The sequence below is a fragment of the Dermacentor albipictus genome, chromosome 4, assembly GCF_038994185.2.
Source record: "Dermacentor albipictus isolate Rhodes 1998 colony chromosome 4, USDA_Dalb.pri_finalv2, whole genome shotgun sequence".
Classification (NCBI taxonomy): domain Eukaryota; kingdom Metazoa; phylum Arthropoda; class Arachnida; order Ixodida; family Ixodidae; genus Dermacentor; species Dermacentor albipictus.
The window spans coordinates 106485748-106512987 of NC_091824.1; the positions used below are offsets into that span (position 1 = coordinate 106485748).

The following is a 27240-nucleotide window of genomic DNA, read 5'->3' on the forward strand; positions in this document are numbered from 1 at the left end:
GCACAGTACGGTATATTGTTAAACATGCCAACGTGCGAGTCAATTGCGAGTGCTGGCTAAAGCCATCTCAACGCGTTACATAGGGGTGTAAAAGATGCCTGCGCCACCATCCACAGGTCGGCTGAAGCAAAGCCGGGAATTTCCGCACCTGTCAGATGGAAAAAAAAGAGATCCCGCGCGCTATGCACTCATGTGTTTCCTTTAATAGTGAAGCACATTGTTCTCACTGCGCACAAGCCTAAGTTCAGTTAATCGAAAAGTCCTCTAGTAAACTGGTTGATCATGAAAACGAATGGTGCGATTCTTTTCTTTTCTTTGCATACGTACGAACTTAACGCTGTTCCCCTGAACGCTAAACGTGTGAAACTTCGCGTACACGCGCGCACGCACCGTGAATGAGAGCAAGCTCTAAAAGCTCCTGCATGCAGACAGCCGACAAAAAGACCGTTGGGGACGTCAGGGGCTGCTCATTAAAATACTCACAGACTCTGAGATTTAATTTATAGTGACTTTGTCCGATTTACTTTTTTTTACACTCGGTATTTCTTACGTAATGAGAATCTGTCGACTCTTATTTTATGGCAGATTCTACAAAATTCATTTTTGTTGGTTTCGATACAATATAGCAGCGTGCGTCCTCAAAAAGACAGCGACGAAATACGCGGCAACAAACCACAGGTGTAGCAAACAACGCGGGTAAAATCAATTGGAGGCACTCTTGCAGCGTTGACAGTGGTGCTTCGTGTGGTGCACAAAGTTCTTGCGAGGCACGTCTAGCGAGCCAGGCAGGCCCAAACTATTGACATTGGGAGGACGTAGCAGGTGCGAGTCGACAATAAACAACTTCGAGAACCGGGCGTGGCTGGTGGTTCAGCGTTCGATCATGCATTGACGTTGAGGCGTCGTTCAATGTGGGCGTTCAGCAAAGGTAGGTGTTCATAACGACGCGGCTGTTTTTGCGACATGATAGGGGGAGGAGCAGACTTCCTGCCACCAAGCTGATTGCGCAAAACGTCGCCTGACGACCTTATGCGCTTCTGTATTGTGCCGGTTCGTTGCCGAGGGTGAGGCTACGTCGTAAAATATGGCACCGTCGATGACCAACCCGTCTCATCTGCTTAAAAGGTTCGAATGGGGTTGTCCTTCGGCTGTTTGGTTGGTTGGAGGAACACATGGCGTAGCGTCGTGAGCTTGAACCAGCCGATGAGCCGTGCTTGACTTCCACGAATTCTTATTTACGGTCTCTTATTTCGTATGTGTAAGTGAAATTAGGCTGAAAAGTAATGATTTTACAATTTGGACACTTTGTTCTTCTCGCTCTGCTACATATATGTCTTGATTCCGTGAAAAGAGCCTTTCTATTCCAACAAAAACACATTTGTCGCACATCCAATTATCCCGTGTAAACATATGAGGATTACAATAGACCGCTTTATTGAGGGCGGTGCCATTTTGCGATCACAGTGCCGCCTATGGTCCAGCGCCATGCGGATACGTAGGATTGCACTGGAGGGTGCACGGCGAACTTGCTCTTACGATGAGTGGCAAGTTATTGCGTTTTTCCGAGAGGTCTCAACAAGTTTTTACTATCGGAAAACTTCTTAGCGTGTCATTACGAAGCTTTCAGCTTCGATATAGCTGCAATATCGAACGGCGTTGGGCCTAGAGACACTGCCACAACTCTGCCCGCGAAAAAAATTGGAAGCGAGTCAAGTCTGAACATTGTCGATACGTAACATGCATGCAACGTGTTATTAATGTGTGTCTACCCTTTAACTCTGTGAAGGTATCACTCAAAGGAAAATAATCAGAGGTGTCTGCACGTCCCATGCGGTGTACCACACCAGTGTACATCCGAGTAACTGGCGAAGCTCCGAGGAAACACGTTTTGCTTTCTTTCACACTCTTAAAATTTTTGTGGTATGATTGTGGTATGGTTGTGGTATGGTTTTGTGGCTGGCGCTAGGAGAAACGGCGATCCGAGCATACCAATCCAAGGAGATCAGTGTCGTGGCACGCTGGTTCGAGGCTATGTTCCTCCTCGCCGACAAAACGGTCTATAGAAAAACCGTGTGTTCACATATATCATTTAGAACACCACATTGAAAAAATATATGAACACCTAGGGATCTTATAAAACCCTGTATGTTCCCGTATATCACATGGACATCTCCTATATGATATTTGGAAACGTGCAGGTCCCTTATGTGGGATCCTCATGTGTACATATAGGATTATTGGATATGGTATATGTGGGCTTTTTCGATAAGGATGTCCTTCATAACCACAACTTGATAATCACACACGCGAACGTATTTGATGAGCAGTAAAATTCATCGCACTATAGGCTCGCAAACATACGTTGGAATTTATAGAGCTTTCTAAGAGATTCAAAGCACAGCGTGTGAAGAGCGATTATGTAGTTGCTCTCGTAACATGAGCTACCTACGGTTGTGTGCTTTGTTTCACGCGTTATAGTCATGTTATGCAAGCACTCACGAAGCTCTGTCAGGAAATAATTACCCTTTCCTGGTGCATTTCTTTTTGATTGGCAGGAAAAAATGACACCCAAGTCCAAAAAGAAACCCACGTAGCATTATAGCGGCCAAGTAGTCAACGTATAAAGCATGATCTGTTAACTTGTGCGAGTTTTGCGATTGCGAGTAGGCCATGACGTGTAGCACAACTTGCGTATAAGAAGCAGGTTTGCATTTTGTCAGAAATGTCGCCTATGCTGTGATGTAGTTCACTACTTACTGAATATGTTGTTCTGTGTGATCATAAATTTGTTGTCATGAAGAACGACCTTATCGAAAAATTACGCGTGGCTCTGCTATCGCAAACACCAGAGACCAGCGGAGCTGGAGGAAGGCCAGTAAAGTGGTGCCAAACCACACACTTGTCCAACTTTTGCTGGGCTTCGCCCGGCACCGCTGGTCTCTGGTGTTTGCGATAGCAGAGCCACGCAATTTTTTTCCACTGCGAGAAAGAGAACCGGCGAAGCGAGCGCGCGGGTTTTTATCGGAGAGCAATGACGTCACACCACCTGTGTCCCTGCCGCGCCGCTCCTTCTCCTCCGCTAGGTTCCACCCACCCTCACCGCGTCACTATGCTGTGCGATGCTATCTATACACTGAGCTTTCACTCCCCCTCAGCTTTCTCTCCCTCAGCTCGCCTGAGCTGTCAAGAGAAACCCAGCGAAGTTCTAACAGTTCCACTGAAAAAAAAAGCTCATCTATATCTATGGCTTACTGAAATGCTTTTGTTCAACATTGGTGAAATCGCGTTGCTTAATCAAAAAATGTACGTAACATTCGCGGTTCAGTATTCATCACGAATGCAGTTTTCGCAACCGCTTCGTCTTGACACATACTGGAGTGCAGGACCAATTCAATTAGTTTTCATCAGGATATAGCTTGGAATTTCAAATGCGTAAGCATTTCTATGCTTACCCAACGAGAAAACCCGTCCCTCCATCCGTCACGTAAAAGCAATCGCTATAAAAAAATCAATCTATAAAACAAAATAAGTTCGAAATGAAGAACTTTGGCGGCGTTAGTTTCAAACCTACGACCCGCGCTCAGAAGGCGAGTGTCCTACCCACTGGGATAAACACCCATGCTTGCAGAAGGTTAATAAATCTGAACCATATGAATGCGTTGTACCGGTGGTAGAAAACAAATTTCAAAGGAGTACAGTTTTTGTGGAGGCTCGGTTGTCGTGATGTCTACGCATTGTAGACATCACGAAAATTCCATTTTGCGAAAACGTAATGCCAAACACGTCAGATCCCCGATGCGTTTCTACGGTCGCGAGATGCAGCTGCCATTGACATTCCTTCACTGACCGAAATGCAACCGATCTCTGAGGGTTCATTCTCTTCACGTCGCGCAACACACATAGGTAAGCAGTCAGTGAGTTCGTAATGATGATAAGGAGTGTTGAGGGATTATGTGGGTCTCATCACGGTTGATAATGGTTCGACGTGGTTAGATAACGTACTAAACAGCGACAAGTCTCTTATAATGGTGGGATCAATTCTGATAAGGTTAATAAGCAGCGATGACGGTTGATGAGGACCCATAACAGTTCATAAGAATCACGTCATTCTGATAAGGTTGATAAGGACAGATAATGGTTGATACTGACCGATAAGGGTTGCTAAGGCTCATGCCGAGTCCGATAAGGTTGATAACAATGAATAACCATCGATATCTTATTTATTTTATTTATTTATTTTATACTGCAGACCTAGTTCAGGTCCAAGCAGGGTGGTAAAACACAACAATAATACAATGCATCAATCAATCAAGCAGGGTGGTAAGACACAACAGTAACACAATGCATCAATCAATTGAAACAGGCAACGAGTTACTCCAGTCTGTTATAGTTCGGGGAAAAAAGAAGAATACCTGAATACATTCGTCCGTGCAGAATAAGTTGTTAGTGAATTCGGATGATGGTGTCGAGTAAGCCTAGACGTTGAACTAGACAGATAAAATGCAGGATTAATTGATAAATCTCCATTAAACATCATGCAATGAAATCGAATTCTTAAGCTTTCCCTTCGCTGCTCAAGGATTTCGATGCCATTATCACGAATTATTTGCGAGGGGGAGTCATATCAAGAAAATTTTGAATATAAGAATCGCGCAGCTTTCTTCTGTACCCTTTCGAGACATTTACTATTTTGTTTAGTAAACGGGTCCCAAACAACACATGCATGTTGAAGTTTCGGTCTAATTAATGAATAATAAGCAAGCTGTTTTGCGTTAGGTGGGAAATGATTAAGCTTATGTCGCAAAAAAATAATTTAGGCATGGCCGAAGAACAAATATTATCAATGTCTAAATTCCATGATAAATTGTTAGTAATTGTGACACCCAAATACTTATATTTTGTTTCTTCCTGCAAAGGAAATGAACCTAACGTGTAACTAAAGGTTAGTGGGGCTTTCTGACGAGTGCAGCTAAGAAAGGCTGTCTTTTCAGCGTTTAGCCCCATTCCCCACATTCTGCCCCAATCAACAATGCCAACAAGAGAAGCATTTAAATCAATTTGATCATTTGCTGAAGCGATTTCTCTAAAAACCACATAGTCGTCCGCAAACAACCTAATTTGCACACTGGAATGAATTGCAGTAGTAATATCATTTATGTAAATAAGAGCAATGGCCCTAGGTCACTTCCTTGAGGAACTCCTGAGTTCACCGGAAGACAGTCAGACTGTTGCTTATTAATTGCCACGAACTGGCGGCGATTTGTTAGCTTGTTGTCCATGCGATCAATATTTTTTTTTCTGGAAGCTCAAGATGACTAAATTTCAGTATTAGCTTGTCATGTGAAATTGTATCTAAAGCTTTGCTAAAATCAAGAAATACAGCATCGATTTGACCATTTTTATCAAGGCACGAGGCAAATGAATGGATTACTGTAACAAGCTGTGTAACTATTCATAGCCTTTTCTAAATCTATTTATATTGGTCGGATCAAATTTCAAAACATTGAGAATAACACTGGGCTGAATCTAGATGAGCAAGTGACGCAATGCTTACGCATAATTAGACAACTACCAGAGGAGCTTCCGCGTAGATCTTCTGTATTCAGTCCACATTTACCAGGTACATCGTTTAAAGGACTGTTAGCTTTGTAAACATTACGATTTATATTTAGCGATTTTCGATTTTCCTTCAGCATAGTCTTACAAAGGTCCTTAGGAAGAGTTTGATCCTGCATACAAGTCCATGGTTTGTCAACTACCATGTTCACACACACAAAGGAAAGAGTAAGTTAGCAGAATTGCAGTGTCTGTTTGCACCCAAGGCAATGTAGTGTTAGCATGAGCAGGTAAAATTGCTGTGCCTATAGTTTGTACTTCGCGGGATACCAAAGTACGCAAGACAAAAGTAAAATTCAAGTTCAAGTCTGCGAAGTTCACAGAGTGAAACCAACTATAGTCACCCACGGCATACACAAGAACTTGATCAGAATCGCTGATTTCATACACAGCTGATCGGCAGACTTGGATCCCCATGGCGGGGTAACTCAATGTCGGTGCAACTCAATGGTGATCTTACAAGCGATCCCTATATGACTACGGCAGGCCAATGCCTACTAAGCCACAAGCATAAAAGAAGCTACTTGAGCAGGACAGATCTCACGATGAGAGATGACATGGTGCGGTGCATGCAATAATCACTCTTCTACTGCCGGCGTCAATGCCGAGGAAACCTCTCTGCTATAACAGCGTCTTCGAAACGCCATAAATACATCGGTGCGATGTCGAGGACCTCGGAGGAGCACCTTTCCTGCACTTCAACCTCTCCTACGTTTCATGTATGACCCACAGGGCACTGCGACGTAGTTGCCTGCGTAGTTCTGTAGCGTCACCAGACACATCTGCACTTTTTATACTTGAAGCATGAAAGGCCCTTCCATGCCCCTTTACGTCGAAACGTGGAGCCGTACCTTTCAAGTGCAAAACAAAATTGACTATTAGGCTGGAATTGCTTCTTGGCGCCAAAGAGCACGCTGATTACCCGCCCGTTCTGTTAAATACGAGGGTTAAAATTTGTTGGTGCATTCGACAGTGTCCTCGAAAAAAAAAAACTCCGGCAGAAACACTTAAGATTGCTTATGTGTGGAAATGCGAAAGCATTATGCCGTTTGTGGATCTCATAACGCCAGGAACGCACTCACGTTATACATTCTTGACGTGGTGCCACGTATTCCCCTTTGGCTGATTAGGCACGTGAAAGGCCGTCACGTGCCCAATGACGCACGCACTAGGCCACACCTTCAGTCAGCCAGATGTCTGCGAGGTGACGTGTGCAATGACGCACGCCCTAGGGACATCTTTGGTCAACCAGAACCGTTGAGCCCCCGTTGCATCGGCGAAGCGTGCTCGTCCCGCACCGCGGACGCCCAGGTTTAATTCCCACCCAGACCAAGATTTACCAAATTTTAATTTCAAAGCCATTATTTACTTTACCTATAGGAACTTGCCTGAGAAATTTAAGGTACATTCGAGTATTTCTTGACTTATTTTCACTCTTCGCGCCGACGGCCATTCTTGGCACTTTCTTTTGGTCACGCCGATTACGACAGATTTTCGCTCAATGCACATAATGCTTTCGCATTAAAGCTTTTCTAAAAAATCACAAAATTGCTATTTAACTGAATATGGGGGCGGAATTTATGTTTTTCTTCCAGACCACATGATGGCGGAGATCTGGGCAAGGTTGGACACTTGTATGCATAGACTACTTACTTAGAGCAAACATCTTGTCGTGCTGCGAAATAAGTCGCTAGTCGGCACAGCTGTACCAGCACTGCCCACAATTTCGTCTCCCGGCGACCGCGGTGAGATACTGGAGTCATGGTTAATTTCTGTTATCGTCCTTTCACTGTATCGAGAAAGAGAGAAACGGATACGGTAGGTCATTCAAACCGTACCCTTGGCACTGCTTGCTTCGTGGTTAGGAACTGGTAATTTACTTCGCATTGCAGCATGTACTACTGCTGCTGGATCAGTTTGAGCTTAGTAAACGCACCTCCAATGGCAATAACCACGCGAGTCTTGTCCGATTATTTCAGAAGTAGGAAGTGTTTCATGCTTTATGCATGTTTTGCTGGCTCTCTAGACAGCTAACGCAGTTGTTATTTCTTCTTGCCAGTTCTACAGCCGAGGCCACAACTAAATGGTCGCTGCGAAAACCTTCAAAGGTGGTGTGCATATCTTCAGAAATGCAGGATAGTGAAATATTAGGCCTTCTTGTTCGTTTATACTGCTGCGGTATCTGAGTCTCGCGAAAATTTCAGAAAAATGCCATAGGTCGCACTTGACAGTAAGTATAGAATACATCATGTGTCCAAGACGTGGTGGAATCGCACATAATCAGAAACATGTAAGCATCTAGGAATTCTTAACGTTGCAAATCTCGCGTGAAGAATGAGTCAAGGGTACATAATTTATTGCTAGGCTTTGCTTTTTCGAGTTTGAATTGTGGCACGTACAAGCTTACACATACCTAACTTCTAACGATATCGTTACGAAAGACTGCTAACTGCGTCACGTAACGAGTTCGCTCAGTTTGCTCTGGCACAGAAAGGCTCGCGTGTTCTCGAGGTGCATACGTGCGGGTGGGGAAATAACTGCCGCGCGTACGTTGTGACCACGGTGTAAACTGTCTTTCACCGTGGTTGTGACGACGCAGCGTGCGAGTGTTAGACGGCGTGACCGGGCGTGTCCCTTTGAGAGCTGCTCTTCTTATTCCAGGCAAAGAGAAGGAGAAAGAGAAAAATACTGCGATGGCGGGGGCCACAGTAACGCTGAGCGTTTGCGCGGACGCTCACAAGGTGGACAGGAACAAGCTGTGTCAACACGAGGTAAGAACCCCTCCTCTGTTTGCTTTCCGCCAGCTTTTACGCGGCTGAGCTATGCTCCGTTTGCTCTGTCGCTGTCGAAACACGACGTGGGCGTTTGAATTTTTTTTCGTTCCGCTGACGAAAGTGTGACCAACATATTTCGCGATGATTACGTCCCGCCAAATCCTTTCCTCGGTTTTCTTTTCTTCTTTTCTTTTTTCGTCGTCCCTCATCGCTATACGCATCGCTGGGAGCTTTTCTAACAACGTTAGGGCATATATGCACAAAGTGTCAAGTGACGGCCACGCTGCTCGGAGTGTGGACACAGTGCTTTCCTTCCGAATTAAAAAGTACGCACCGAGTGACGGACCAGTAAGAAAAAGAAATGCGCGACGAGAGTTCTTACGGGCGCGTTCGTTTTCCGTTGTTTTTCTTTCCTTCCACCATGAGCGCAGTTCAACATCATCGAGTTCGACAGCGACACGTTCCAGCTGCTGGTGGACTACCTGCACTGCGGCACGTGTCCGCTCAGCTGCGAGTCCATTCCGGGCCTGATCTGCGCCGCCGAGCACTACGACCTGCCGGAGCTGATGCAGGCCTGCTTCCACCACGCCAAGCAGCACCTGAGACTCGCGGTGGTCTGCGGCATGCTGAACGTGCTGGAGAACTACTACTGGCGCTACACGTCGGCGACCGAGTTGGTCAACATGATACTGCAGTTCGTGGACACGCGCGCGTCGGCGCTGTTCGCGGGCCAGGACTTCCTTGAGCTGTCCGAGTCCATGTTCCAGACCATCATCGGCCGCGAGCTCAACATACCCGAAGTCACGAAGTTCGAGGTCATGCTTCGTTGGGCCACGCACCACGTGAAGACCATCAACCGACCAGGTGCGCACGCCGGAATTAAAACGGCCATGGTACTCTTGACGGTGTGACATACCTTTAGGGTTAAGAACGAAGGTCACTCACCATAGCTAACACGAACTAACGCTTCCACTTGTTTTTTTGTTATGATCGGTAACCTTCTTTCCGAACGACGATTTTACGTGACCAGACGGCATTCCGTCGAAATCTCTACTGCGAAACCTTTAATGTGTAAGTTTGTCCCACAATAATGCTGCAATCCCCGTAATTTTCATGGGCAATTATTATTTGTAACGCTATCCACAGCGGTGGGTCAGTGGTTATGGTTTTCTGTTGCTGAAAATCAGGTCGCGGGGTACGATTCCCAGCCGCGTCGACCCCACTCCTATGAGGGTGAGACGCAAGAACGCTCGTGTAGGACACTTTGTTCGTTCCTGGACGAAACCTGGGTGACCTAAATGAATAAACACTGATTCCTTTCATATTTTCCAGACCCCAGAGAACTTCAGTGCACCATGAACCGACTAACTAGAGACTTGAAGCTTTACCTCATACCACCACAAGAGTTGATAAAAGTAAGTATTAAATGTAAGTATCAAATGTTTTCACTGGTTTATTTCGTTAATGAAGAAATAATTTGAAATTATGATTTCAAGCAAGAGCAGGAAGGAAGGCATAGCTTGCCAGAACATGACTGTAATAATTAGGTCTTTAGAAGCACAATGTTCACTTATTTTGCGGCATGAAAGCTTACGAAGCTACATATTACATTGGTGTTTCTGTGATGATTTTCACCCTTAGTTGCTTGAGCTTTGAACCAAAGAAATATTTGAATAGAAGGCGAATTTAATCCATTTGTGGAGCCCTACGCCGATAGCGCGTAAAATGGCCAGTTCATTCATGAGCCTTGGTGTGTACGAATAGTCAGATTAAACTCTGCAGCAAACCTAAATTTCAGGCACAGGAAAAACTACGCGCTTAAAAAGCTTCATAATCATATTTCATATATTCATATATATTACATATTATCAGTTCTGGCAAGGCCAGCAACAAAGTCAAAAAGTAAGAATATATGTGTTTGTGTGTTTGTTTGTTTGTTTGCTTGCTTGTTCGTTTGCTTGTTTGTTTGTGCGAGAGTTTACAGAATGCTTACACACTACACAGTTCGATAGATGCGCAGAGCTAAGGCAGTTGTGTCTCTAAAGCTGTGTGAGTGTGGTGTGCACTGTGTAAAATTGCACATAAATGTACCATCTTGTGTCATAGGTGTGTGTTGTTCGTCTTGTTTTAGTTAATATTCCATTCTTTTTTGCGCTGCTGCATCGGGAACGTGCTCAACTCACCAAGTTTTCATTCTTGTTTAGTTAATGTATCCTTGGAACTTGACTGTTTTGGTAGCGTCGCCAGAAATTGAAGCCCAAGCGCGAGCAATATGTGATCAATCAACGTTTATCGCTGTGTTTCCATCTTCTCCAGAGTGTAGTTTTGAAGTGGTCAGTACGAGCATGCTGACCTCTGGAGCTGCGCCAATATATACTGTGCGTCCCAGTAAACGTCAGTCAAGCTGTCTAAAAATGCTTTTGAAAAGAAGTTGCAAGATACACATTTAATACTTATGGTGTACCGTCGTCAGAGACCTGACGACAGAACCCCGTAGGTTTTAAAAATGTATCTTGCACCGTATTTTCTAAAAAAAAAAATTATTTGCACAGCTTAGCTAGCGTTAGCTAGGACACCTTAGAGAGCGGGTACCAGTCGATGAAGGACCGCAGCAATCAGATGGAATAAGTGCACTATTGCAACATTCTCTCTCATTTATCTGCCATACCCTCAAGGTATTCCACAATCGTGGAGTGAAAAAAGGCAAAGTAACAGTAATTTTTACAAAGCAATGCATTCATCAAGAATAATAAATGATCACATGTACAGTCGACCGATTCCTTAACGCTAATGCGCGAGCGGCGACTGGCCGACGGGTCAGTGCCTTCTAACCGCTCGAAGTGACGAGATCAGCAATAGTAGCGCATGCGCACCAAGTTCAGTGGAAGCCGTTATCTCCGATAAGCCTAAAGCTCGCACCCAGTTAATCGTGCCAGGGGCTCTGTCATGCTGGTTGAAAGAGCCTAGCAGACGGAACTTGCGCTTGTTCGAACGCGAAGATGCATGTTCAAAGTACTCCCACTGCGAATGCAGGGGGAGTACTTTGAACATGCATCTTCGAGTTCGCCTTCATCGTTTTCCAACGCTTTTCTTTCCTCGACGTTTTTCTTTTTTTTTTTCGTTAGGTGGTCCTCCCAACAAAGACAATCAGCCATGAGGAGATTCTAGACACCCTGCTCTACCAGGCCGACACCGGCATGTTTCGCGTACGCCGGTCATACATAGAGGCTGTCGACGGCCGCCGAGACCGGTACCTGCTCAGCCAGAAGCTCACCGGGTACCGGAGATAACGCCGCCGCAAACCACTCACCGATGGCACACAACCCTGCGGAGACTGCAGGCACTCGACCGCTTCGGAGACGACGCGCGTGCAATGTTCGTCGTGAAGTGCCGGATTCTGATTTGGTGTCGGAGTTTCCGACCGGCGAAATTGTCTGCGCGAGAAACGAAAAGTCCGAAACAATTCATGCCTCTTGTTGCCCTTATAAGGATGACAAAATTAGAAAATGTTCCTTCTCTTTGTTATTTTTTTGCTCTCTGATGGTAAGACGGAAACCACTGTCGTCTATGTACCCTTTTCATCTATTGTCGATATCCATGAAAGATGAGTTCTCCTTCGATTTAAACCACTCACGATACAGAAAACAAAGGGCATAACTTTGCCTATTTTTGTTAATAAACGATATGTGCCATGGGCGATAAATCAAGCTAACGTTTCTTGAAAGGTAGAAGGGTAGGAGTGCACAATAGTAAGAAGCAATGTGGTCACCAAAGTAACCCCGAAAAAATATATTTGTGTGCACTAGAACCTAATTTCGTTTGTCAAGGCATGTGGATAAACTGCTATCGAAGTACAGGCCCGACCTACATTGGTAAGACCCCGATAATGTTAGAGGAATAGCAGCTGGCATCTTTCCTTCAGGAGTAAATAAAGATATCTTTATATCTATTTCGCCTGTCAGGAGATAGGCAATGTTATGTTTCTGCCCATTCGAACTTGCTACATCAAGTACATAAAGTTGACTCAGCAGTATTTAAATATACAGGTGACAGGTCTAGTATCGCTCACCAATTCTTCAACTTAGAGTACGCGTTATGTATCTGACGTGTCCAAACTTATTTTGTCACATCTGTGGACCATAAAGTGCCACAAAAGCACCAAGTGGCTGACGCAGGCTTCAGCTTTTAATTCACCTGTTTGCCTCAGTTTGGCGTCCCAAATTCGCCTTAAACAAACCAAATGCATTTCCTGTTAAACATAGTTCGGGACAGACACGTTTAAATTTTAAGGGTGGTAGCCTTTCTAAATGGTATTTTTTCGTTGCTTCGACGCGCCTGCTCCAGATGAAGTCTATCTTTATGCGCTTCTTGCGTTTTAGTACTGTATTACGACATCCGCTCTGTAGTCTACGCTAAGCATTGAAGCCTGCACCGGTGCTCTAAATGTACTTTCTCGGCAGTTACGCCATAGAAGCTGACGTCTCTGCGGTTTCTTTGGGCTTCTTATTTTGTTCGAAAGCCGCATTCCGGCATTTAAGAGCGGAGGCAGACCTGCGTATGCTTTATAGTATTATCAGCAGTACAGACAGGAGTGAGAACCATAACAAGTTCAGAAGGAGTCTCCGCGCTCGCTTTCTGGTGACAGGTTTCTTGGTTGTGACATGTAAAAACGTCATGTATATAGACCGTTTGACGTCAGCACAATATTGTTCAGAATACACTGAGTGTGTAATACAAGCTGTTCATAAGTGTATAGACGTGCATGCCTGAGTAACGTATGCAAAAGTGTTGTTAGGCACACATAGCGTAGCGGATACCGAAGTTCGCTCTCAAGAGACAGAAATAAGAGTTCCCGAATGGTACACTGACGTACGATATTTGCATGGCTCGCGTTGATGTGCAGGTTTCGTGCAGCTAAGGTTTTAACGCCGACGAGAATGTCAGCACATGTGGAAGAGCAATTTAGATTATTTTATAATATCCCCATTCCAAGTTCAAGATGCTAGTATACTTCTGAACTTACCTTAAGAATACATTCAGGCAGGGAGAGTCGGTGTAAACATAAGGTCGCAGGTATAAAAGAAAAAAAAGTAACCTATCCTAAGTGCTCCGCGGGCATTTCACGGACCAAATACCATGTGAGCAACAACAAAAAAAAGATCCATATTATATTACACCACTTACTTTGCCCGCTTTCATCTTAGTGAAGGCCAGAACGCGTCAGTGAGATCAAATGGTGTGTCCACTAGTGAGCCGAGACCACTGGCTTCGTTAAAGCTGATGTAATATTGCAGAAGAATATTTTTTGAACACATGAGACCCGTTGGTTACTGGTGTAGAATGCTGAGAATTAAACGCAGTAAAAGCCTTTTTGTACTGTTGAACAGAATAAGAAATCTGTGCTACTTGTATATATCACCCTTCATTAAAAAATTAAAAGGCCGTCTCAGTCACTCTGATAACCATGGAAAAGGGCCTATCTGTCGTTTTCCTGAAGACTGAACAGAAGCAAAGCGTAGTCCTTGTTTTACTTAGGGACTAGTCTATTGCCATTCTCCTTACTTTTATATTACAGGACGCGCGAAGCTTCAGGAAAGCTCCTTTAGTCGGTTACTTGCCCCTAAGAAAATGTTAAGGTATTACGAGATTTATACTTCTAGAGCACAGGGCCACGTATTTTGTATCTGGCGACGACGACCGCGCATGTTTCGCCAATGGCATTCGCTTAGACCAGCGCCAAAGCGAAATGGGAAAGAGTACCCTTAAACACAAGCACAAGTGTGGCCTCATACGATAATTGCAGTGTTGTGTCGTATGCAAGTTCTTCCGCACACACTTGTAGACACTGTGTCAAACTAGTGAATGCCTCAGGGCTGCTGTGTTTCGTGCACATGTTTCTAGGCACTAAATGTTACCCTATTCATTGTATAACTGTTCGTTCCTGCATGCCGGTTCGATAAAAAAAAGGAAAAAGAAAGAACGAACAAAAGTTGTCTTAGCGGAAAGAATGGAAATAGTGAAGAAGTGGACACATTAGTGTTGTTTGCTCCACCGAACGTGCCTCACACGGATCATTCGTGCCTTGGTGGATGTACACACACACGCCGAGTCATCACTGTATTCGGGCAGGTCATACAATGTCAGCTTGTTACTCGCTAGTTCACAAAAACAAGCGCATGCGCCGTAGCATATCGTGTTTGGCGTTGAAGCGTCTTCATCGCCTTTTTCTCCGCTGCATTCCATAATTGGGTATCTTATTAAGATGCCTTTGACGCCAGTTTGCTGACTTCTAAAATGCAAATGGGCTTACGCGCCTAATCTGAACAGAAGAGCTCTCCTACTAGAATAAAATTCGCGGTTACTTTTTAGAGGTCAAATGAAAAGTTGAACGGGTAGTTCTGTAGCGATAGCTGGCAAAAATTCGCTTAGCAAGAAAACATAGAATTCGGAGGAGTACACTCAAGGCAACCGTGTGCAATTTAACGGTAAGGATCCCTAGCATCTTTTGGTGGTGGCAAGACTCTGAACATAATCGGAGCAGTGATTAAGTAACACAAGCGTCATTTGCTTGCACTGAACAAAGCATTTTCTAATGCAGAAAGGCCTGAAGCTGCACGCCATCTTCTTAACACGAACCGAAGGAAGCACTATCTAATATGGCGACGAGACATGACTTTGGAAATTATTTTATAGAGGTACGTGACGTCTTTTATCACCGCATCTCACAGATGCAGGTCTGGTGCCTAAGCCTGAGAGTTTGATGCAACCTTTGAAAAAATTTATCACGCTCTACCTCTTGTCTCCAAAAGTATCAAAGATGGTCGAGGACGGATAGTGGCCGCAGGTTCAGGCATTAGGTGTCCCACTTTAAATAGTTATCATGCTTGAGGGGTATATGACCAAATAGATGGCAGCAATTCACGTGGCCAGCGAGATATACTAGCAAACAGGTGGTATAATTGCAGACCACCGATCAAAAGCCTTCAAGAGTTGATTTTTTTTTTTTCACAGCAAGGACAACAGGCTAACTTCATAAATCACGCATAGAGAAATCGGTGCATTGCATGAAGAAAAGCATGGAGAGAGCTCGCGGAAGCAAGCATGGTTCAGGTTTTGTGCCGCAGAAAACAAGCATGCAGCGTACTGCCGAGTTGTGAATTTTTCAACCACCAAATGGCGCAGGCAAGACACAGGTTCCGAGGCTCAGTGGATTTATGGCATTACATGATGGCATATTTCTGTTCCCGATACCTCTTTTCCAGCTGAACACGAAAGCTTGGCACTTAACTTCACTTTAGCAGCGTTGGCAAGCACTAACATTTGAATTACGTTCTTACGTTTCCTAACATGCAAGTGTGCTTTGAGCAAATCCGTAGTGCAGGGTTCCGGATAAACCTAGACCGCCCGGTGTTCTTTAATGGCACCCCGAAATCATGGCGCTTGAGTGTTCTTGCGCTCCGTGACCGTCGGATTTCCGGCCGCCACTGCAAACAATTGAACCCGCGCCCTCGTGTCGTGGGTCCGTTAGCGCGGTTTTCAAGCACTAATGTTTGAAGCGTGTGGCCGTGAGTGGCGACGGCTAACACTCCCAAAGCTAGATCTAGTACGCATGCACTAATACCCGATGAAGTGGATGGCAGCATGCCCGACGCGGTGGCTCGATGGTAACGCATCGCACGCATAATCCGAAAGGCGTGAGTTAGGCTCCCACCCGCTAGAAGTTGTCTTGTCGCCCACATTTGTTTGCCTGGTTATTTCTGCATCTCGTTTTTAAAAAAAGGTCAAAAATTCAGTTCCTTTATGCATAACCCTTACTTCACCGTCCGTTGGCTTCACGTCGCTGTAGCTAACAAAATTCGAGCCCCTCTGTTCCATTCTCATTCTTACGCGCCCACTAGATCTGCGTAAGCCGAGTATGCATCACGCTTACTTTCAGGAGGCGCCTATCGCATAAAATCAGTGAGAAATCGCATCTTGCCTTAAAAGTGCTTCTCCTATAGAACTCGTATCATATTTTTGGCTGCTACCTTAGATTTACATGCGCTGCAGTGAATTGGCAAACTTCCTGCTGGCACCATTTGAAGCACACGCTGTGGGACTCGAACACACTGATGCAAATTCTTCTTTCACTGACGCATTGTGTCGTAAAGAAGTGATACACGGTTGGCATAGGTATCCTACTCCGATAAGCCGCATAATCTGGAGCAAGAGACGATGCTGCAGCAGCCTGTCGTGATGCTTATCAGTGCTGCATAAATGACTGTGATGTCCTCGAGATAACCGAAAATCTTGCACATACTTTACCAAGGCCGATGTGTGGACATCCACCGAGCACTGCAATTTCATGTCGTATGTTACACGTGCCTATCAAGGTCGGAGAAACAGAGCAAATGTGTGGTTTTGATTTCTTTTTTCTACACTACTGCCACAAGCTCAAGAGAAAAAAAAAAGAAATATACACATGTTATGATGCACGCAACCGTACATTTCCCTCCCGCAAATAAGTGCCGCAGCGCGGAACACTGAAAGTAACAGAAACGTGATCTTGTCGTAAATTTATTTCTCTTTTTTTTTAAACGACGCCATCGGCGAAAGGTTAAGACTTCAACAGTTATGTAACAACGCCAAATACAGGCGCGGTGCAGTGGTGCATGATGCGTATAACTACGTGCATCACTTGTAAATGAACGTAGGTCTGTAAGTTTCGCATATGCAATAATTCGTGCTCGTTTTTACAGTAGGGCGCACAAAATGAGACATTGAAAAATCAAGAAACAGTGGAAGAAGGGCTATATGTACAGTGTGTGCGAAAAGTCAACACTATTTATCTTTTTTATCTTTAAATGTAATGCATGTATCTCAGTCTCAAATGTAAAGCAAGATGTCAGGAAATATTGGCAGCCTGCGCAATGATCGGTGTAGCCCTAGACCATGAACACGATATAGAAACACACTGCGTATTTTTCTTGTGCCTGCTACGTCTATCCGCATAGCTCAAGTGCATTTATAGCATCCCTTGGCCACCGCACTTGACCATTGCCGACAGCACTCAGCACTGTCCTTTTTAGCTTGGTGCGACAGAAGCAGGCAATTTTTGGCATTATGATTTTTTTATATTAAGATCAGACAAATTGCAACCTCCATAGGAACTTTGGCGTGGCTGTGTGTTTTTCCGAATTGTTTTGCCCAGGTGTTGAAAAGCATGCCTAGAAAATGAACAGAAAAGCACAAAAACATTTTCTGAACAATAGTAGTGATGCAAGGGAGCGTAGTCATTTGTTCAAGCACAAATTTTCATGAAAGCATTTTAGCTGGCTAATAAATGCAAAAGAAAGTCACGAACTTGAGTAAGGTTACTGCACGCAATCCCTACAGAAATAGTATTTCCAAGCGTCACCAATGATGCTGTCGCTATTGTCTTCATCTCACCAATAAGGCAGCAGTGATAGGAGCACCTCAGGCTAGAACTTGCGAAACACAAGCATCAGATAATACAGTTTAGGATCAGCTGCAGTGGATTAAACCGTACCGATTCTTTTGTCAGAGTGAAAGTCGTCTACTAACACTCAAACTGATGCAACCACAAACATTAAAAGATTGATTCAATGCACTTGTTATACATGCCAGCATAAATGTGCTTTGTGTTAGTGAGTAGTCGCTATCAGTTAAAATATCACAAATTACTTAGACAAGAATAGCAAAGTTCCTCCGAATTTCCGTGGCAAACCTTGGGTTTTTACTGCGCGTATTCATGTTCTTGTGGCTATGTGGCATAAAAATCACGAAAGTGGCATACTTAGTGAAAAACAGCTGCTTTTTTTTAGATGTCTAAAGTGCTACGTAAGGTTACATCTCCCGCCTTGCTTTCTTTGGCCGATGTTACGAGCACCAAACACACAGACCTACGCAAAGTAACGCGTCGAATTTTCAGCAATAGCGCACCGCGCCTGCCTGACGAGGATCAGCAGCAGCCCTGGCATGCGTGAAAGGACCTGTCAGCCACAGAAGTTCGGCGGCTACAGCTGCGAAAAGAAAAACGTCAAGCTACCGAACTTTTTTTTTTCGCTAGTGTTCTCGGTGTTCTGCGCTGCGCGCACCGGTAGCTAGCAAAATGTGAAAGCAACAAAAAAAAACTTGTTTGAGAGACTTGTGTAAATTATATGCAGAAAGTCGTATATGCATATGTTGTACGTAGCGCTATATGTCAGAGTATTTTTCTGTGGAGCTGTTGTCGTTGCCAGCTGTTGTAGTTGCAGAAGAAGGAGAAAAAAAAACTACTTACCGGAGCAGACGTTTTGGAGAGGCAGAGATTTTATATAGAAGACTGTTTTATAAATAGCGCAGTGTAGATAAATTCATCGGCCCTAGACGGTCTGTCGTTGGTGATAGATGTTTTAGGAGTTGTTGATGGCAAAAAAAAAAAACGTCAGACAGTGAGTTACCTGAACAAATTCCTTTTTCTCTGCACGGGATCATTGGCCCTTCAGTAGTGAGGCTGAATCATTTTCTGCCCACGGGAAAGCCACCATTTTTCTCCTCCTGGCAAGAGCTCGACAACTCCTTTCATTGTGCCCCTATGCGTTCGAAGCAAATGAAAAGTACGTGACACTGTCCAAGAAGCACATGTTGTACATCGCTGTTTTGTCGGTGTGTACTATGTCAGTATTTTTTTCTCTGTCTCTCGTTTGTGCTCGAGCAACTCACCGAAAGTGTTCTTCTGAGAAAGGCGGTTCTGCATGTGTTATCGATCGGAAAAGGGACAACTTCACTGAAACTTTTCATAGCACTTTTCAGTGACTAAACAACAGGACAGGTGTACTCCGAAGAAGTGTACTATTCAATTGTTGACTGAAATCAGCGACATTATAGATTTTTATTCATGTTTTGAATACTCAACTCTATTGAGGGAAAAGAAATGCGAACACTCGGGCGCGCGGTCCGAGACTATTGCCGTGCCCTCTACGAGCAAGTTTCGAAAGCTTCGCACATGAACAGTATCTAATCCAACGGCCTAATCAGACTAGAGCTTAACCTTTCAGAACCGTCAGTGAGAAAGAGCAGCACTTCTCTCAGACAGTATTATCTGGCGTTCGCGTTTCTTATTAACCCACCTTCACTTTGGTGCGTTTGATATTTTCTTAAATAATTCGCGATTTCGTAAAGTGTGCCAACCATCGCACAGGAGGAGTACATATAAGCGGCACACGGTGTGGTTCTTGTTTGATTTGTCTTTTGTCTGTTCAACTGAGTGCATGTAGCTGAAATTTTGTTCCAAATGAAGTGAGACACGTTATCTGTATTTTCTAGCCACTCTGTGCAATGTACGTGGCAATGACTTTCGCCCGAACATTGCAAGTGTGGGGTTTTATCACTCCACCACCCCATCCCCTTATATTAATGCAAGAAACAACACATCGCTTCACATGTGGCGTTCTTAGTCCCTTCTCTAAAGAACAATGACAGCAATTGAAAAGAATTTTACTGGTGTGGCAAGTTAGTGTTCACTGTGTACTTCACCCTCATCTCTGAAACAGAAAGGTTGAGCTGGGAAACCAAATCATCCAAGCACATCCCCACCACAAACGCCACACCCACTGAACTCAACACGGTTTCCGAATAAATGTATTTTGGTACATACGTTCGTCTCCGTATCGTTCTGTCGTTTCTTTTATTGCAGTTAAAAGGCGGCAGGTGCCACCAGCAACTTGCGTGGTCGAAATTTTCCGCGACGTTTCGAGAACACGCCCATGTTCTGTCACGTAATGAGTGCGCCCACGCGCCTTTCTTTGATATATCACTTCTGCTGTCACTTCTGTTGACACCGGTATCACTTCTGCTGACGCGGAAGCTGATCTCCCAATACTATGTGACTTGCGCAGTTCGAATGCCCCGGCCTTTTCTTAAAGACCGGCTCTTCACATATTTGCAACAGACTGGGCTTGTTGGCGTTCCGTGTTACTATGAATTACAGCGCACACCTATACAAGGACAGGAAACGACGTAGACAGGCGCCATCTTCGTCGTTTTCGGTTCTTGGGACGTTGTGCGCTGTAATTCACAGTTTCATATCTGACTGTTGAAGCGCGCACTGGTATTTATGGCATGTTCTGGTATTTATGGCATTTATGGCATGTCACCACAAATGTGTCTGGGAGATTGGATAACGCATGCAAAGAAAAAAAAAGAAAACAACTGGCATACTACAGTGACACTGATTTCCTGAACTACAGGGAGCAGGTATGAATGACTTCTAGCTTCGTAATAAGCTCGGAGCATCCTACATAAATTTGAGAGCACAGTGTCGGAGCCGGTCCCCCAATGTTCTGTAGCTACGTGCCATCACAAAGACCACACATGGCCTCAGGCTTGATATTGGCGAAAACCTTTTCCTAAGTACGTGCCCGCTGCTGCCCATCTCAGATTCTGGACACCTTGATATGGTACAAGTGGTATAGCGTAGATTTGTTCAGAGACGCTTACATGGCTCACTCTTGCACCGCGCCCTTCCGGTAACCAGACTTTGCGCCCCCTCTCTTAAGCTGCACAGGAGGGCTCACATCATCGTCTATAGCGTTGTCGGAGTATACACTCACGCACTGACCAACGCTACTGTCCATTAGCCTCCGCGAGGGCGTGAGTGATACACAAGGGGTGGGGGCACTCGAGGTGCAATCTACCTATATCTTACCACGTTGACTTGCAGCAGCTGCTCTTGCCTCGGAGGGCACACGTAAAAGGTCCGGGATAACTCGGGTGTCTCGTTCTCCGCAATGGCGCCCGTTATTAGGCACACACACGGAAAGCGCTTAAGCGCTCATTGTGAAACAGTTGCACGAGTAAATTTTCACACTTGCTGCAGGCGATGACCCCAGACACTGTTTTGAAACCACAAGCACGGCACACACGGCAGGTGGTTCCAAAGTTGTTTGTGGATCACCCGCTTGAAGTAAGCGTCCACTGAGGTCAACCTTGGATCTGTGCTGCTGCCAGCGATGCCTTGTTCTGCACGTTGTTTGCTCGGGGCTGTTTTTCATTTATTGGGCCAATTCCTTTCGAGCTTTTATACCATCTTCTGCCTGGCGTTTTCGAAGAGTGCGCACCCGCTCCAGGGTAATTTATTTTCGGCTTCTATACCTTTCCGGCCTTCTTCAGTCTATGCCAAAGGGCCGCCTGAGGCTATCTGTCCTGCGTTAAGATGCAAGCGTCTTTATTTTTCCCGGGCCAGCAGACTTTACTGATAACGAGTTGTGACGCGAAGCTTTGCGCTTATCTGCAGCGTCAATCTCGCCGTGCCCAACCTATTTCCTTCGAACTGCGCATGATTCTGTGCAACGTAAAAATTAATTCTGCTCAGCCGGAGACAGTCACTCTCAGCCCATTTTCTAGTTTAAATGACTTAATTGCAGTAGGTGGCAGAAGTGAGGCAGGGGTTAGAAAGTTTTGCATGTAGCTGTATATACGGTAGTTAATTTTACCGCACCTGGATGCAAAATTTAATGACAATCGGTCGACATTTTTTTAGAACAAGCGGGTGGAAGGACGGACCGACGAAGGGAAACACTCAACCCATTTTCTAGCTCACAACTGCTCTTCTCGGTAAATGTGGTCAAACACAAACGCCGTCAGTAGATTCAACGGCAGCCGACAGAGAATGTCGTCCATCGCCGCCGACAGAGCATATCATGGTTGACAGGGCGCACGTTAATCCAGTGAACTATTTGCAGCTTATTCTTCGCGTCTGCCTGCTTTCTTTCATCGTCAACCTCATGTTGCATTCCACAGAAAAGGGATTCTGACTGGCCACGTTTAAGCACACGGCACGTTTTCAAATTACTGTCCGAGTCCTCACTCACTAACCTGTAACCACATAACCTAATAAACAGCCCCGCTGTAAAAATGCTGCAAAATTTCAGGCGGCGTCGGACGTCACCTGACAAAACATCGTTCCGAACTACAATCACGCAGGCCCTCCACGTGGCGCAGATGCGTTACTGTACTAACTGAACTCCTCAAAGTGAAATACGTCAAAAAAATCGTGAATTACGACCCAAACATGGCCTACAGACATGATAACTTCGGAGTTCTTATTGAATACACCCGAAAGCATAATTCCGTTACGTAGAAACTGAAACACGAGCCGCATTTCTGAGCGGCGCGGCCTGCTCGGGTCCTCGCAACGACACTACCGCGCTCGCCTCCGCGCAACTACAGGAAAGCTGCGGTTGCCGCGAAGCGCGACAAGCAGTCAGGTATCTTTGACATCTATTGCGTTCCACTCTTCAATGCGAAGCTTAAGCGTCCTGCAAATTTTTCCTTCGCTCTAATCTCGTGCACCATCAAAACGCGACGCCTCGCGCAAATCCCCGTCTTCGGGAGCGAGAAGCGCAAGCCAAGCGCCAGCGGAGGGAAGCCACTACCGCTGAGGATCGAGAAGGGGAGTCGCAAACCAAGCGCTGGTGGAGGCAAGCCGACCCCCATCTTCAAGAATAGGCAACCCAAGCCAAATGCCAGCAGAGGCAAGCTAACCCCCAAGTTCGAGAGTAGGAGGCCGAGCTGAGAGATTCCTCCCACGGCGGGTGCCGATGAATGGTTCAAGAGAATGCCTCGACCGTGAGGCCAGCCACAGCTGCAAGGTGTGTAATAGACTGTGGTTGAATCACAACGTCACGCCAATGAAGAGAGTGCGCAATGCGGAACCGAAGCTCGTATCTAGCGAAACGACGACAACGAGACAAAATACTTTCACGGAAATTTCGCTAAACACAAGTTCAAGCTTGAGAAAACGACCACCAGCTTCGCTGTTTTGACAGCTTTCACTGCGTGGAACTGGCTTTACTTTTTTTTATTACAGGAGGTAAGGAAAGGACAGACGGCACCGTGAAGCATAGACGAATAAAAACTTCGTAAGGGGCCATAAAAACTACGGCAACATTCACGCTCAACAACATCGGGTTGGGATATTCTGTGGTGGCTGGCGCGGCGCATACGGCATTTCTTTATATATAACAGGCTTTTAGATCCACCACGTGAAGGAAGGCATGCACTACGCGAAGTCCCATATCTGATTCGTAAAATGGCTGTCCATGGTATTCTATTGCTTCACCTCAGCTGCGTCGGCATAAGATCTCAAATTTGCTGAGTACAAAATCGACGCACATGCTGATGTGAGATTCCAGAATCCGGTAACCGCTTGAAAGTCCATTTTCCTCTCTGACTGAACGTGCGGCTGCCACCAGTACATGCTAAGAGCAAACTTAAATGTATGCTATCCTCGCTGCCTACCCCCTTCGATAGGTTCACGGGATCTTTACGAATTCTAAAGTTCACAGGCTTGCCGGTGCGGACTTTGTAGCTATATAACGTGCGCCTAAGCCTAAGTACGATACACTGTCTGAATGCGTCCCGCAAAGCAGCGAACCAAGCGCGCGAGTCCGTGCTCTGCAGCTGAACGTTACAACCCTGCGACGCACCGCTATGCATGTAGCGCACGATTGGACTGAAGAAAAGGCAACAATTTGTCACCAGACAAATTACGACATCAACCAACATGTCCTAAATTTATGGGCCGTTCACCCAAGAAAGGCAACATAGTGGCATGCCTCGAGGGGGATTCCTTATCTGATCTGAATCTGATACATTTGGCGACAAAAGAACGCCTCCATGGAATCATTCAAAAATTCAATATCTGGCAGGAGTAATGTGATACTGCACGACAGGAACAAATAATGTACAGTGGAATTCACAGCAGCCTGATATCTACGAAAGGCTTTTCCCTCTGTATTTCAGTCACGTTTTTGGGCGTACTTCGTGTCGCGCGTCTCGAAATCAATGAGCTGCCTGACTTGAATTCCATTGGGATGGAAAGCGTACAGTAACAAAAACAACCATTACTGGTCCGCGTAGGACTTCACTTATGGAATAACATAGTAATTTTAGCACGTAGACTCCCTAAATATACGAAAAAAAGTCAAAGTGCAAGCAGAAATTGGTAGTTTTGGCTCCGAGAAACGTTCGTTTGAAGGTGGCACACGTGAAATAATCAGTGTCTCTTAAGCGAAGGTTTCCTTGGCCCTAGCTCACCATGGTGTCGCTGCCTGCCAGTAATTTGTCCGAGACACACACACAATATATATATAGGACTTCAGCGATGCTACAAGGTAAACAGAACAAGTGTTAATTTCAACCAGTGGACCGATCTTCATCAGGGCTTACAAGAAAAAAATATGAAGATCATATGAAGGCATATGAAGGCATACGAAGATCGTCCCACCGGTCAAACCTGTTGAAATTACATGCTTGTTCTGTTTACCGCGTAGAAACGCTCACATTATTTAAGTTTGAAAGGTAGCCTGAAGAATTTCTTTGTACCTATATATACATACGTATAATGCCCCGTCATGTGTATTTCTGAAGCACACAAACCTTTTAATGAACTAGCTTATGATAATCAACAGTTTTCTTGAAGATTCTTATTTGGCCTACCCCCACCTCCTTCTCGGACCACTGCGTATGGGCCGCTGTGTCTGCGCTCATTCCTTCGCCAACGCCCCAGAATTTCGGCATAGCTTTCGAATAGTTGTAGCACATGGACATACACTTTGCATGATATTAAAAAGGTGACCCGTGCGGTGCATAAACATTTCCTGAGATTACACGTTGCGTAAAATGCAAATGAAGACCATTGCAACGGATCGTCGTCACAGACATCGGGCTGCAGATGTTGCGCCGTTGCCGTAGGCGTTCAACAGGAAACCGCTCATGATTAACGGTCTCACACGTTGGCCCTTCTGAACAACAAAAGGTGCGCTGATTCAAAGCGTGCAGAGTCACTGGTATACGTGTAAACTTTTTCTTTCAGATTTATTTTGCTTCTTTGCCTGCGGGTGACAATTCAAACGCTGCCCGAAAAGGCATCAAAAGTATACTGTTTATTAGGATTATTGACGAACAGAGACCGAGACAGTGAACGAAAGAGAAGAGGGAACTCCGATAACATGAAGAATTAAACAGTGGGCAGTTCGTGGTTTACGTCTCGGGGATTTCGCGATAAAATCTTCACTGGCATTTCGTAAATTTTCTACGATTCCTCCAACATACTAGAACAATTTTGAAATTTATCCGGTATGTCTCCCTTAACTTGCATCTTACTGACAAATTTTTTCGATATGCCGATACCTGGCAATCCAAAAGCGTTTCAGTAGAATAAACCCTCATCAGCACATGTTTGATTATTTCCAATGGTACCTCCAAAGCATCCTGTTTTTTTTTCCAAAGACAAGCGTTATGCCACCAACTTTAATATTGCTCTGAAATACCCGCCGTGGTTGCTCAGTGGCTATGGTGTTGGGCTGCTGAGCACGAGGTCGCGGGATCGAATCCCGGCCACGGCGGCCGCATTTCGATGGGGGCGAAATGCGAAAACACCCGTGTGCTTAGATTTAGGTGCACGTTAAAGAACCCCAGGTGGTCGAAATTTCCGGAGTCCTCCACTACGGCGTGCCTCATAATCAGAAAGTGGTTTTGGCACGTAAAACTCCAAATATTATTAATATTGCTCTGAAACGACGCGTGGTTGAATTACTTATATCAACATATCATAACATGTCATATACATACCAACTTTCTACTGCTTTTTTTTTTATGTACACACCACCCGAGAATGGAATAACATCGCTTGATCGTCGCATTTCTTTTGTCGAACGACATTTCTCGTTATAAGACTGCTATTGAAGAAGACCATCCATCAAGTCACGTCTCCTACCCTGACCGGCCATTTTTGTTTGTGCCCACTCTTCATATATATATAGTCCCACTTCTTGGAACTTTCGGGGTATATTATTCAGAAGTGGATAAATATCAGATTTGGTAGCGTTCCCTAACTACCTTAAGTACCGTATACGCTTGTAACTTCGCGCACACATTAACTCTGGGGTGACCAAAATCCCCTAGATTTTGTTAGATCTTACGGTTCTGTCAACCAATTTTCGTCGATGTTTCGATCGGGCGTTCTACTCCGCTGTCAGACGAGGAGAACCGCGCGCGGCGCATCTCCCCACCGGCTGCAGCTGCAGCCGAGCGCGGCTTTCTATTGGTTGCAGCTGTCGTGGCGCACGCCCTAATTGGCTTCACCGTGCAATGCGCCAGCGCGTCATCGGCTGCAGGCAGTTACTCTCCTCCAACGCGTGACGTATCTATTCCTTGCCTCCTCTCCACCGCGCGGCGTTGCTGTTGGCTCTACATGGTCGCGCAGCGCACAAACACACGCAAAACGGCTTTTCACCAAACTGGAAACGATAAATAGCACTGAAAACGACAGGTACTGCGTCGCTTTGTAACAGAGCAACAGCCTTTTCATATTTCATGTGTCTCGAAATAAGCAACGTGTCATCCGTATATTGAAAAGCAGCGTTTTTGCCAATTACCTGTCCCAAGTCACACACGCATAACTTAAAAGCTGTGACAGCGCTGAAGCCAGTGGCACTCCTGCTGTGAGGTATCGCAGTGTGCTGTGCCCGTCGTTCAAACAAACAATTTGAGACCGACTCAAAAGATAACTATTAAAAAAAAGATAGAATATGTCCCCGAAAGGAATCGTTGCAAACTTTGGTGCATAGAATAGGATTGTTAACTAAGTGAAATGTCTTGATATATGCAAAAGGAGTCCACAGACTACTTATTTTCGTTCATATGTTTCCTCTAAAAATCTGACAAAGTTTCAAAACGTTTCTATGTACCGCTGCCTAGAATAAAGTAGTACTGGGAAGGTGATTTAAGTATTGTGCTTAAAAACAAAGCTACTCATTGCGAAGATCATGCCTTTCCAGAAGTTGTGCTAAGAAGGAAAGTACGG

The 27240-nt window shown here is 45.1% G+C and overlaps 2 protein-coding genes across 12 annotated transcripts in view; one reads left to right on the forward strand and one right to left on the reverse strand.

The window, feature by feature from the left end:
* The window catches only part of rsh (radish), a 171101-nt gene extending 159394 nt beyond the window's left edge, over positions 1 to 11707 (forward strand). For 2 of the 3 annotated variants that reach the window (XM_065455199.2, XM_065455200.2), the window contains exons 14-17: positions 8278 to 8387; positions 8822 to 9254; positions 9723 to 9805; positions 11516 to 11707. In XM_065455199.2, coding sequence (XP_065311271.1) covers positions 8278 to 8387; positions 8822 to 9254; positions 9723 to 9805; positions 11516 to 11680 — 791 coding nt within the window. In that variant the 3' untranslated portion in view covers positions 11681 to 11707. Of the gene's footprint in view, positions 1 to 8277; positions 8388 to 8821; positions 9255 to 9722; positions 9819 to 11515 lie in introns of all 3 variants that reach the window. The other variant, XM_065455202.2, reaches the window with a different exon arrangement.
* LOC135920938 (uncharacterized) overlaps positions 1 to 27240 on the reverse strand; it is an 842780-nt gene that overhangs the window by 676724 nt on the left and 138816 nt on the right. For 7 of the 9 annotated variants that reach the window (XR_011514012.1, XR_011514013.1, XR_011514010.1 and 4 more), the window contains exon 1: positions 11701 to 12079. Coding sequence is in view for 2 of the 9 variants with exons in the window: in XM_070537366.1 (XP_070393467.1) it covers positions 11701 to 11858 (158 nt within the window). In the remaining 7 variants the exon portion in view is untranslated. Of the gene's footprint in view, positions 1 to 11700; positions 12080 to 21078; positions 21493 to 27240 lie in introns of those variants that run through there. The other 2 variants (XR_010570360.2, XR_011514014.1) reach the window with 2 other exon arrangements.